At 40.9% G+C, this 13,585-nt stretch overlaps 1 protein-coding gene across 10 annotated transcripts in view; it reads right to left on the bottom strand.

Annotated features, from left to right (window-relative positions):
* Window positions 1–5,770: 5,770 nt before the first annotated feature.
* birc6 (baculoviral IAP repeat containing 6) overlaps window positions 5,771–13,585 on the bottom strand; it is a 132,122-nt gene continuing 124,307 nt past the window's right edge. For all 10 annotated transcript variants that reach the window (XM_008306820.1, XM_008306824.1, XM_008306828.1 and 7 more), the window contains exons 72-73: window positions 11,253–11,387; window positions 5,771–7,050 (exon numbers count right to left, since the gene is read on the bottom strand). In XM_008306820.1, coding sequence (XP_008305042.1) covers window positions 6,871–7,050; window positions 11,253–11,387 — 315 coding nt within the window. In that variant the 3' untranslated portion in view covers window positions 5,771–6,870. The remainder of the gene's footprint in view (window positions 7,051–11,252; window positions 11,388–13,585) is intronic.

Genomic DNA, 13,585 nt, shown 5'->3' with positions numbered 1-13,585 from the left:
AATTTACTTTTACTAATTGTAGTGCACGAGGACACTACAACGGGGATCGACCATCTTTTGGATCCTGCCTCTATTGGCTATTGAAGGAACTGGAGTTTTTGCCACCTGATTTTGGCTTCATTTTTTCATCATAAATGCTGTAACAACTAGAAGACACTGTGATGATCAAGTGCAGCTATTAACAAGCTACGTGTTCTGTATGATAGGCAGCTTCGTGTGGCATAAGTGAATAAATAAATAAATGAAGTTTTAAAAAAAAGTGTCTCATCTTTAATTTAGGTCAGAACATCTTTTTATACAAATGTAAAACTTATATTAGAGATATAGAGCAGCCTGATGCTTGTACATATGAAATAACTGTAACTTAACATTCATTAAATGATGATCTCTTAAGGGTTAACAAATCACATGCACTCAAAGTGACTTGATTATTTATTAATGATGAGCAGGAATCCGTGAAACATACTACATGAAGTCACGCATTGAATCCGCCGTGAGTCATGCATTACTTACAGCAGTGTGCATGAGATTTAGGCACCAAATGCTTCAGATTTTTCTCCATCACCAACACCATCATAGAGCCATCTGCTCGTCCCTAATTCAATCTGCAGCAAGGCAACTTGCAAAAACATGTAGCCAGAGTTATAAAGAACTATTTTCAGCAACAAGAAGACCAAGGAGCCCTGCAGCCTCAGGTCTGAAGGCCACAGAGCCCTGAGCTCAGCATCATGGAGTCAGTCTTGGATTACATGAAGAGACAGAAGATACTGAGACAGACTTTATCCACTGATGAGCTGTGGGAAGTTCTCAAAGATGCCAAACAACCTACCTGCAGAGTATCTTAAACTGAAGTGTATTAATATTCAATGAAAGGCTCATCATTCACATGTGTTCAGAATAGATTGTATTTAGAACAGATGTGTTCCCAAAAATGTAGCAAATAACTGAAATTTGCTGCTTAAACACCTTATTTAGTTGAACTGCGATGTGCCATGTTTAATCCTACCTCCAAAAAAATTACATACAACTGAAAGAGGAGGGAGAGGATGCAGGCATAAGTCAGGACAAAGCAAGACTTTTACTCAGAACATGTTTGTCGGAGCCTAAATGCATTTAAGTTGATGTGTAACAATTTCTTTTACTTAATTTTGTAATATGTGGAAGAAATAGATCATTGCTTCCCAGTGACAGTGCAGGCACCTTGAATTGCTTCTTGAGTTTTGGGAATAGTAGGTGTGGCTAGCCCAGTCTGCAGTGGGGCATGGAGAGTGGAGGCATTCAGTTTTTTTTTTTACATTTTTTTTTTTTTTGAGAATTATTTTTGTACATAGTATTTTTGTTGTACGTAAGGTTAAGTAAACATTTGGACTTTATCAAGTGGTCCTGTGGATTTCTTTTGGATGTGGATTGCAAAGAGAAGACTTTTCAGAGCGTCAAACTGACGGCGTCATTATTGGAATCTACAACGGGGTTTCATCTGCTGTGTGACCTTTATTCTTAGACTTAAGTTTAGTGTTCACTCATTGTTTGGTTGGGTTAGGCACTGAAAGTTCTTGGTTAGGTTTAGAAAAATTGTTTGGGTTCAAATAAGACCCTTCTCCAACACGCTTTAAGCTTTTCCTTCACATTCTGGGCTACTAGGTTCATGAGTCCCACCCTATCTAATGCATGATAGGTTGGCTGAAAAGCAGTGACAGTACAACAGTAAAATGAAAGGCAAAGATATGTTGATTGGAAGCATGTTTCTGATACAAACAAATGTAATTCTGGACAAAAAATAGGTTGGCCATGCAAGCAGTTTAAATACACAGGTGTGGGGATGTTCCTGTACATCTCATGGTACCACTGCCCCCTTATACCGATGACGTCACAGTGGAGTCTACTTGGAGAAAAGTTATTAAAAAACACCAATTTGACAGCGCGGGAGAAGTATTTGGACACAAAGTGTGGCAAATACAGAAAACCTTACTGAAATACTGCAAGTGGCTACAAAGGCTACAACAGGAATATTTTCAGGGGACAATAAAAGGTGAGAACATGGCTGGGACCTGCTTGTTACCGTGGTGATTTATGAAGTTAGTAGACAGGTCGCTGATGCTGGAAAATGAGCTAACATGTATGTCTTGTAATACTCTGAATTCAAATTGTGAATAAAGGATGTTGGGGCTGGATTCTGTTTAAGGTGAACCCTGTAGATCTGCAGAAATTCTCCTTGAACAAAATTCACGGTGCCTTAAAATCCTTTGATGGAGCTCACTGTGATCTCCCAAACTTTTATAGAAACTTTATCATAAATCATTCTCTATCTGTGTGTCTCATTAAATTTCTGTCTCTCTGAGGTCAATGGGGAGTTCTTTGGTATTCATGAGGGAGATTTGGGCTCTGAGATGCACTGTGAACTGTGGGATCACATTCAGAGTTCTCCAGAACTGTTAGACCCACTCATATGAATAATCAAATCAAAGTCCAGAGAAATCTGAGGCATGCTGACAAAAATAGAAGGGGTGCATTCAGGAGCTAACACAGTATAGTGAGCGCCTGTAGAGTCCATCCAACATCCATACAGTAAGTGTTCCCTCTGTGAAGCTCATTATAGTTGCTCATCGTCAATGGGCCTGGTCTGTTAACAGTCTAGAGCTTTACAGGAGAGGAGTCTGAACCTGAAACTTCATATACGACCTTGGTATGGTACCTTCTGGGAGTGATTGGATTGGATATTAAGAGTTGAGTGTTTCTAGCTGTGTGATTTTGTTGACTATTCACTGAATACAAGATGCTGCAGCCCTGGAATGATGACAAAGGGAAAGAGAAACTGGAAGAAGTAGGTTCAAGAAGTAGATTCAAAACACAAGGCCAATTTAAAATAGGTCAGCAATTTTAAAAGATGAATCATAATACGTATTAAAACTATTATTTCTACTCCTGCATTATATAAGTACTCATCCTAAACATGTATTCTATGACAGTGCTATATAAATAATTTTGTTACTTCATATTATCAATCTGGGCTGCAAGATGGCGGCGCAGTTAGTAGCACTGTTGCCTCGCAGCTAGAAGGTCGGCAGTTCACATCTCGGTGGGGATCTTTCTGCGTGGAGTTTATATGTTCTCCCCGTGCAGCGTGGATTCTCTCCGGGTTCTCCAGCTTCCTCCCACACAGTCCAAAAACATGTTGAGGTTAATTGGTGATTCTAAATTGTCCGTAGGTGTGAATGTGAGTGTGCTTGGTTGTCTGTCTCTAAGTGTAGCCCTGTGATAGACTGGTGACCTGTCCAGGGTGTCCCCTGCCTTCACCCTGAGTCAGCTGGGATAGACTCCAGCCCCCCACGACCCTAATGAGGATTTAGCAGTGTATAGATAATCGATGGATCGATATTATCAATCTGTTTTATTTATTGATTGCAATGTGTATTTTTCATTTTCAGGCCCATGAAGCACTTTGTACATTTGCTTTTTAAAGAGCTGTACAAATGACGATTATAAGGAGTAATGCTAAAATATTCTTATATGACTGTATTTATTATTACTATATCAATCAATCAATCAATCAATCAATCAATCAATCAACCAATTGCATTGTTAGAATAAGATATACCTCACACTTTTTAAAATGATCTCATGTCATCTTCGTATCTTCAGCTGCTGTAAAATGACTCTTGCCGACTTCCTAGTCAAGCCGTGGTGGAGGCTGTATACCAGACAACATGGATCATAGGACACTTCATTCTTCTGACTTTATTAGAGATTTTATTAATGCAACTTCATTGCTGTCATTAAGTGCAGACAAATATATGTTAAAAAAAAATCTTTGTATGTGTATAAACACATATATAAATATATGTTCTATGCGTCCTGTCTGGATGTGATGTGTTTTAATATACTATTTTTAAGAGCACATTTCTGCACATACAAGAGAAATTTCTTCCTTTTTCACACAATGTCATAAATATCTGTGTTTTTCAGTGGAACTTCTTTCAGACAGATTTTTTTTTTTGTCCAATGCCAATACAAGTGATTTCATTTAGAATATTTCAATTCAATTCAATATCAAATTACATTTTTTATGGCAAACTATTATGTCTCTGTTTTGGCCATATAGATTAATGGAGGCTAACATTGTGAGCAGCAGCTGATTACGGTGGAAGGAAAGAGTCTCCTCAGCTCTCAGTCAGTCTCGTCATTCTGCCTCTGCTCTCTGTTACTTCATTTTTCTCTTCTGGCTCCAGAAATCCAAGATGGCAACCAGGAAGTAACAACCTGACGGCTTCATTTTCTCAGTGCAGAAACCAACGGGTGACGTCATGGTAGCTACATCCAGCTTTCTTAGACAGTCTGTGGGTTGAAGGCTTTCTTGCCATCGCTCATCTTCAGTTCGATGGGATTCACGTTTGTGTTTCAGATAAGCGTCTTGCTGGGAGGACCAAGGTTTTTCTGCATACTTCCTGATGTTGTCCTCTGGCCTCATGATGGCCACTGGCTGAAAACCCCCCCAAAGCATCACACTCTCATCATGTTTGACTGTGTTGGTGGTGTTCATGGGATTAAAGACTTCTCTTTTCCACACCCAAACAAAAGCCACATCTGTGTTCAGACAACTCTATTTTAATGCCATCTGACTACTGATGACCAAAAGCTTTCATCTTGGTCCAGGTGAGCGTTTGTGTTCCTCTTGAAGAGGTGGGGTCCTCCATGATCAGCATCCACTGAGACCAGCCTTGTTTAGTGTTTCTATCAGTAATCAATGATAAAACCTTTATTTGCCACAACAATCAACCAACCAACCAACCAACCAGTCAGTCTTGTTCAGTGTTTGCTGGAGTGTCAGTGAGTAACATCTTGTACATTTCAGGGATTGTTTGCACTGTGGCCCCTGACATTTGAAAACACTTGGTGTGACTTCATGGTCCTCCCTCGTCTTGTCAGCAGCCACAATGTGCAGCTCTCTCTCACTGATGGACCCTAACAGCAGCTCCCTGAGCTCTTTGGTTTGAACCATGATTCGTACATAACTAGAGAACGACTACATCAGCTGTTCTCAATGCATAGTGTATTAGAACGGTCCAGGATGTGGAATGCTACAGAAGCTGCATTCTCTCAAGAAGTTGAGACAATTTCAAGTCATCTGAGCTATTTTGGACATCGACCTTTCAGTAAAAATATACACAGTAACTGTTAAAATTTATCAGCAGCAGCTCTCACAATATGTCTGTCACTCATGTATTTTCTAGCCAGAAGAAATTTATCGATTAAATACAAATTCAGTATAAATAAAAATCTGGCATGACTGTGAATTGTTCTGGCCTTACCTTTGTGAATGAGTGGTTATAGTGCACAGTAAGGACATGTTGTGTGTGACGTCATACTTTCTGTCTTGCTCTTCTGTCGGCTAAATATAGCATTTAAGTCAAAGCCTCACAGAGCTGCTGGCTTTCATTTAATGGTGCTTATTTAGTTATTAATATGTAATGGACAGCAAATTTTTAAAAAGAATTTAAAAGAAGAGAATTTTTAAAGTCCAGGTATTATCTTTGAGGTTGTCAAAAGGAAATCTGCCGCCCCCCCCCCCCTAAAAACAAATCAAATTTTCTCAAACAGCAGAAAATAACCAATAATTTCACCCGCAAAATGATTCCTAAAACGTTTCTCGCTTAACTCAAGTGCACTGTTGACGCCATTATTGCAACAGGTCTCCTAAATGAACTCTGATCCTGAGTGTTGCTGCCACTTCAAGACTTGAAATGCAGAAAGAAGCATTCGCACAGTCAGTCCATACTTTCAAGCTCCATTTAATGTCCTAGCAAAAGGAGTATGTGCCTGTTCCTAGGAGTGAGTAAAATAGAAAGTGCTTTTTTTTCTTTTTTTTTGATCACGGGAGTTCAACATAATAATAATAAAAAAAAAAAGATTAAAGCAGTTTTTCTGTCAGACGGAGCAGAATTCTTAATTTTGTAGAAATAGCAAGGAAATCAGTAAAGGTACTCTGTTGGAGTATTTGGTGGTATGGTGTAGATCAAAGGCACATCACAGCTTTGTATCTCACTGGGGATTGTTGCACACGCACAGAAAACACACATACACATGCACAAGCCTTCAAAGTACATTGTTTCTGACACAGTCTTGTGATCTACAGTGATGTCAATGGAAAGCGGTCATGGAGAAGTTCTGAGAGTCGACAAATGTTTATCCAGAGCATAGTGCTTTTTAATTTGGAGCCTGTAAAAGGGATAACATAGCACTGAAGAATGTCCATCTCAGCCTTTATTAAAGTGGATATGATCTGAGAGAAATCAGATGAAGCAACGGATGATCAGAGGGGCTTTTATCTCAGATTCTGTTACCTGTGTGTTGTCTTCTTTTTTTAAATAGTATTCTTAAAGAATGACCAGTATATCCTTGGTTACAACTGTTCTCGCTCTAACAGTCAAAAAGAAAAAAAGAGAGAAGAAATTAACATTCAGTAAACATTCTTCTCTAAAGGTAGTTTCCCTTATATAATCTGTAATTTCCTCTGCCATTATGTATACATAACCAAGTTTAATAACATACCAATCAGTGGTTATTTCACAATTGGAAAAAAGCACAAAATGTTTACACTCTTTTACAGGTAAATAAAAGTTTTTTGTTGACTCTTTTCAATAAGGGCGTAGCATAGTTCAGAGTTCATCTTGTCCGTCCCCTCGTTCTCTGTTATTCTGCTATTAGATCTTTACATACAAATATTGACAAAGTGGTGGCTCGTGCTCTGAAGCCATCGAGTCTTTGAATGAGTAATAATCACAAAGAGGAGGGGGAGGGAGGGGGGAGGAGCAGCCCGGGGATGCTGGAGGAGGAGGAGGAGGAGGAGGAGGAGGGGAGGAGGTGGGGGGAGGCTCATAGCTGGCCCTCACTGCAGTGGCTGTCCTGACTGCCGCCGGGCTTCTCTGCGTCCTGGCTGGGCAGCTCTTTGAGGATGAGGGTGGCGCTCTTCTCCGAGAACTCGTCGCCGTCGGGCTCCAGTCCGTCGGGACAGGGCAGCTTCAGGAGCTCCTCTCTGAGCTGAGCCGTGTGTCTCTGCAGGGACAACACACACACACACACACACACACACACACACACACACACACACACACACACAGTCACGTTTCACATTCACACCTTGGAATTTTCAAGCATAGCTGTTTAAAGATCCATCTGGTGTTTTTTTCTTTATGTTAGAAATCCTATGAAAAGACCTAAAGTGATAAAGTGCAGGTCAGTCTCTCAGTGCTCCTACTCCATCTATCTGTGGCCTCAGCTCCAAGTCTGATGGTTCACCACTGAAGACGTAATCAAAGAAAAAGACATTTCATAAAAGATGCTGATTGTACTTTTTAACGAGCAGTACTCAAACAGGAGCAAACCGTTCATTTGTTACTTGTTACTGATGGTGTGTTTGACATGTCACAGCAGGTCGTATCTACGCATTCTCAGCTTTTACAATACTGTCCTTCTAGGGGTCTGCACCGACTCAAGGAGATGACTGAACTTGCATCACTGCAGAGCTAACTGGCGTTCATATTCATGCTAAGAAACACAGGTGAAGAATGTAGATCTGCGTAATGTTTGAAATGTTTCATTATCAGTGCCAACATGGCAGCTTTGGTTAGAATTAGATCTTTTTTTTTTTTACTTTGAGAAGTGAAGTTGTAAGTTCTCTACAACACGAGCCAAATTGCATCAGCGTTGTCAAAACATTCAAATAACAGAAGTTCATAACTACATGCTCTTCCAGAAGCCCCCTCCATAACAAAGACTGAAGCTTTTACAATAACCTGCTGCACATTTACATTCAGTAACCAGCAGAGGGAAGAATGGCAAAGACTGTCGCTAAGTAAATTAATGGCAAACATAAATGTGACGTGAAGTACATCTAAGCAGAGCGAGTAAACAAGCAAAGCACGCTCTTTCCTCATCAGCACCACTGCAGGGCCCTACAGTCAGGCCTCCAGCAGCAGCAGAGGAGCCGCTCAGTAACGGCCACACATCACACCCAGCTTTCACCGTGTCGCTGTGTTCCTGGCTGGGGAACTTTGATATATGTCACCTCTCTCTCTCTCTACACTGTCAACTCTGAAATATAGGCAGAACACTAAAAACGTTTACTAGCAGCTCGCTCAGAACGAAGCAGAAGTCCTTCAGTTTCAAACATGAGTGTTAAACGGCAGTAGCCCCGTTCAGACGTGCACCTGTTTAGTTAACCTGAAAGCAACGTAACATGTTGGCTTCTTGTCTGAATGTGTTCCTCGGTCATGTTTCTGCAAAAGTCACACCGAAAGTGTTACTCGGACCTCAGAACATGTCTGCATCACTTGTCACACGACACATGTCTGAACTGAACCATCACGTTAGTGGTACTTGGAGGTGTGTGAAGTAATCAAAGAAAGGATTTTTCTACATTTCAGCACCAATATTCAAAAACATCAGAGTTTATGTACCATAAACATACCTTTCCTCATTTTGCTCTACAATTTAAAACCTATGAGGCTACAGAATGAAATGTTCATAATAATAAAACTTGACTATGACAGAAACAGACACTAACAACTTAAAGATTAATGATACTCAACGATGATGAAAGTAATCCTAAGGTTTTTTTTCTCCCCAACACCAGCTGAAATGAAATCTTTTCAGCTGTTTGGAACTATTGGCTCTGAGTCTGTTTAATACCTGCAGCATCAGACATCAGCAGGATCCATATAAGTGTCTCCAAACAGAGAGAGTTGCACACGAGTGGAACAACAGCGCTGGTCACTTTGTTAAATCCTCATAATTAGAAGTTAACACCGAAAGAGCACAAAGATCGGATCAGTCCTGATCAGGATGTGACACACTGTGAACTGTTGTTCACCTCAGACAGGTGAGCTGTTACAGAATCACAGTTAATCAGCTGCAGTTTAATATTTTGTCACATCGCGGTCGTCCTCCTGTTGAGTACTTAGCTTTTTTAAAATTTTTTTTATTAATGGCTTATGAAATCAGAGAAACTAGGCTGCATGTTGTTGTCTACAGACAGGATCCATTGTGTTTATTTACTGGCAGAGGGAGGACAGATGAAGCCCTGTCAGGCTGTGTGTGGGGGTCACTATGTTTCAGTGTGTGTGCTCAGAAGTCGGCTGGGGACAGAAATTAAGGCAGCCTGTCAAGGGCCTGCTGTCCCCTGCAGCCAACTCACTGTTTATTAGTGGGTCACACACTGTGTTTACGTGCACTGAAGTAACCTGCTGCCTGTCGGCGTTCTCTGTGAAGCCTCATTTCTTTTTTGTGACTTCAACTTTATTGAATTTCACATTTTCAACAATATGGACCGTATAAAAGAAAAGCACGACGACACAATCCCCACACAAAAGGAGAAACAACACCAGGATAAAACAGGCAAACACTAAATGATATAGAAAGACAAAAATAAACTATAAACTAGGATAAATCTAATTCAAAGTCTTAACATGACATGGTAGGTAAATCGGACTGAGGCCTGCACCACAGAGCAGGGTTTGGGGTTGCCGAGGTAGCTTCAGGTTTAACTCTAGGTGTTCTGAGAGGTGACGCTAGTTTGCTTCTTACGTCTGCAGTAACTTAAGCTGGACTTGTAACCTGCTCCAGCACAGGCTACGTTCAAGACAACACAGCAGTGTGATTAAACACAATGCCTTCTGGCACATCTGTTCTCTTGGAAAGAAGCATCACCGTAGAAGGTGTCACGCAGCTCGTTGCACAGAGTCACAGATTCTAAGCACAGGGAAGTCCAGTTGTCATGTTTTTTGTTTTTTCTTTTATTTATTTTAACTATTGACTGCAAACAATTTGAAAACAATATATATCTATAAGTCTTGTAGTGGTACATTAATCAAACAAAGACTAATCAAAGTACGAAAGTCTTGTTCTTGTTGAAACTACTTAAGATCTGCAGTGAGACTACTTCCAGTTTGAATTCTGGTTTTCTATTGGACGAGTGCTGCAGCTAAAAGAACACATCTAAAACCGTGTCACACACCATAAGAACAAGCTACATCAAAGAACTACATTTATTGGAATCTTCTGTTGTAATTTCTACTCACTGATGAAGAACTGACACTGATAAGCTGATTAACTTACACATTTACACAGTCGGCAGTTCTTTGCCAGCTTTTCTTTCTGACTTTCGCTGCAGCAGCTGTTCTGCTTTTAGCCTCCATTCCAGTTATCAATTCCACATCCTGGTTCACCATGACAGTCTTCTTGTGAGAAATATGCAGCTCTACACTGATCCATGTCTGTGACTGGTCTTTCGGTGCCAACATCGACCTTTTATGTGAATGTACAGAAGCCTGATAACCAGCTTTGTGACTGTGGTTGTTAGGTTTAGTGAAGCCAGATAACTTCACCTACAGTCTCTATATCATAGGGAAAAAAATGATGTTTCAAATTGTTGTATTTACTTGTATGTAACCATAACATGCTGGCAATATAAATATCTTTCATAATAATGCAGAGGAGGTTGCCTGGAATGCGGCAGCGTCAGAACCATGATGGTGGGTTACTGTATGACCGTGTGCTTCGTGTCATTATTTTATTCACTTAAATATTCACAAACAAACTGCGTGCAGAGGTGGTAAACCAGGAAAGTAATTACATTAACATATCACTGCAGAGATATATATATTTACTGAAGCAATGATTGCACTGCATACACATCTGCCTATCTAGATACATACATGCAATAATAAGTTTAGCAATTTAAACCAGAGTAAAGGCTCCAGAGATGAACACGGGGCTGTATGTAGATTGTAACTATGATTAAATCTAAATAGGAATGCAAATTTATACCCACAGTTTGCCACATTTACATGATCAGTCCATAATGTATTAATCATTAAACATGGATGAAGTACGGTGGACATCTTTCACAGATTAGTGAAGCCACTTTTAAAGACGGACATGTAAGATTTGTCACTGAAGAGGATGGGTACATTAGCCACTCAACTACAGGAACTCTGCCCTGGTAAGCTCTGGCCTGAAGCCATTAACTGCCTTTGAAATCTCTTTTATGGTGACCCATTGCAAGCTAAACCCCACAATGCTCTCTGCTTGCCAACATGAAGCACGAATGATTTGCCATTGGTCTGCAGGACTGAACACACCAGGGTATTTTACCAACTTAAAACTGGATCCAAAACAGAGCTGGCCATCACAACTTTAGCTGACTAAGGCTGACTGCTGTGCTTTCTCCCTCCGTTCAGCAGGTGAACTGACATTACCTTTAGTGCAGCAGCATGATGGGACATGGTGCGACCGACCCTCTTGTCGCTGCTGTACTGCTGGATGTCAGCGATCCACTCCTCACACTGAGACATGATCTCTGTTCTCTTCAGGTAGAAGTGTTTGTGGATCACCTGCAAACAAACATCAGCACAGGTTTCAGCCAGAGCAGAAAAAACACCATCAGAATAAAAAAGACTAGAGGTTACAAAAACAAGTCTTGAATCAACAAAAAAACAAACAAAAAAATGTATATCAAGCTGCATGAGTGAACACACTTATTAAAAAGCTAATAATATTTTTGACTTGAGTGAAAATGTTGTGCTTGTGCTGAGATGTTCTAACTGGATGTTGGTGTTGTATTGTAACATTGGAAGGGTTGCAATCCTTGAATGAATATTTGGTCATTATGATCAGGACTGATGTTGGCTGGGAAAAAAGGAATTGAAAGTGGAACATTATATTGATATACAGTTTTTTTTTTGTGTGGTTTTTGATGTGGACATTTTTGTCTTCAAGGACCTCTGTGTAACGTTTCTATATTGATAACTAAGGGTTAAATACGTTTATACTGGCTGACTCCAGTCCATATGTAAACTGAGCTATACCAAGATACCAAAATGAATGCAGAAATGGGTAAAACAAGCAGCTGATTGTTCCATCTGATCTGGATTTTCTTCTTCCAAGATAAGCTCTTCTCTTCTCCCGTCTAGTGTGGGTGTTCTTTTTGTCCTAAATGTGTGATTGATGTGCTTGAGCTTTGCCTCCTGTGTGTCTGTCTAGTCTTTTCAGGTTTTCATGGTGGTGACAAGGTCAAGTGGCTAGGGTCCTCTGTTTGATGACCCAGTTTGTTCAAGCAGTGTTATGATCATCACCAGAGTGACTTAATCATCATAATAATAAACAACTAACCTGCAGTTTGAACATGATGGGAGGTGTTGAAAGAGAGGTACTAATAAAGTACATACCAAAGAAAACAATAAGAACAATCAACTCGATCCACTTCTCTCTTCATCGCTCCATAACTGAGGGGCTGTTTATTCTCAAGGGTGCTTAAGTCGCTCTCTGACACCGTACGTGCGACACTTTGCTCAATGGATGATGTCAATCATCTACACCCAAGTCTCCTACTTCCCTGCCCCTCCAGTCGACTTCCTAGCAACAGTCGCCAAGGCTGGGCCATCAGTATGCAGCGAGCACTGTGGTGGATGTGTCTGTAGCTGCTGCTCTAATGGTGGAGGGAGGGAATTAGTTATTATGGTGGCTGCTGATTTGCTGTTTACCAGGAGAGGAGAGGCACAGAGGCAGCAGAGAGGGTTTGGGGACTACTTTAATCTCTCTCTCTTCCTTCTGAATCTCCCTCTGCTCTCCCCATCTTCATTCTATCTCCTCCTCCACTCAATTGTTCTCCTACCCAACCCCCCAAACCCTCTCCCCTGGCTGTTTCAGTTACATCCAGTGAGGTGGGGCAACAGTCCCCAGCTGAGAGAGAATGTTTCAAGGTCACATGTGTGGTAGGCATGAAGAAATCAGCTGCTGCTGCTCCAGCTGTCTTGTTGCTGAGAAAAGGTAGAGACATCAAGATGCAGAGTCCATATACAAGCCATGATGAGAAACATAAAGACAGAAGCACATGCCTGAGATAATGCCCAGATATGTGGTGGTTTAAAGGGGGTGCTCTCCCCTGGGGCTCCATGTGGCTGGGGCTAGCAAACATTTGACTTTTGGTATTTGGACATAGCCATTGATCACAGCATGGAAGGAAACTCTATATGTAAACCATCTCTGATCATGAACCATACGACGGATTACAGCGTCTTGACAAATAACCTTTCAGGGAATGCATGTCTTTAGACATGCAGGTACCTGGTGAAATGTAAACACGAGTACATTCAGCTCATATGTACAGTCAGAGGCAAGTTCCTCTGATTGAAAGCCAGCTACTCAATGACCTTTGAGATAATGCTGTCCACTCATTATTCCACAGGGCAACCGCGGGGGGAAGAGGTGCAGAAGAATGGATGTGTGGAAACGCTCGACACATGAAGGGTCAAGGGCGAGAGTGAATCATGCAGCCAATAAAAAGTTCCTTATTCTTGGTTCTCTGTATTCCGTCAGTAATATGCCAAGGCTTGTGGTACATGCCCTACTAACCTTGACCGTGGCCCTGAACCACTCCAACTGAAGCATAAATATTTCCAACTCTGACATTCCACACAAGCTTCCACAACCCAAAGGTACAACACCAGCAAAATAAAACAGGATTACACCACTCATTCAATCATGGCTTATTTTCAGACACTTGTTGTGCAGCTGGTACAATATGTTACTC

This window comes from Stegastes partitus, unplaced genomic scaffold (genome assembly GCF_000690725.1).
Source record: "Stegastes partitus isolate 25-593 unplaced genomic scaffold, Stegastes_partitus-1.0.2 Scaffold47, whole genome shotgun sequence".
Lineage (NCBI taxonomy): Eukaryota > Metazoa > Chordata > Actinopteri > Pomacentridae > Stegastes > Stegastes partitus.
This window is presented reverse-complemented; position numbering and strand designations above follow the sequence as displayed.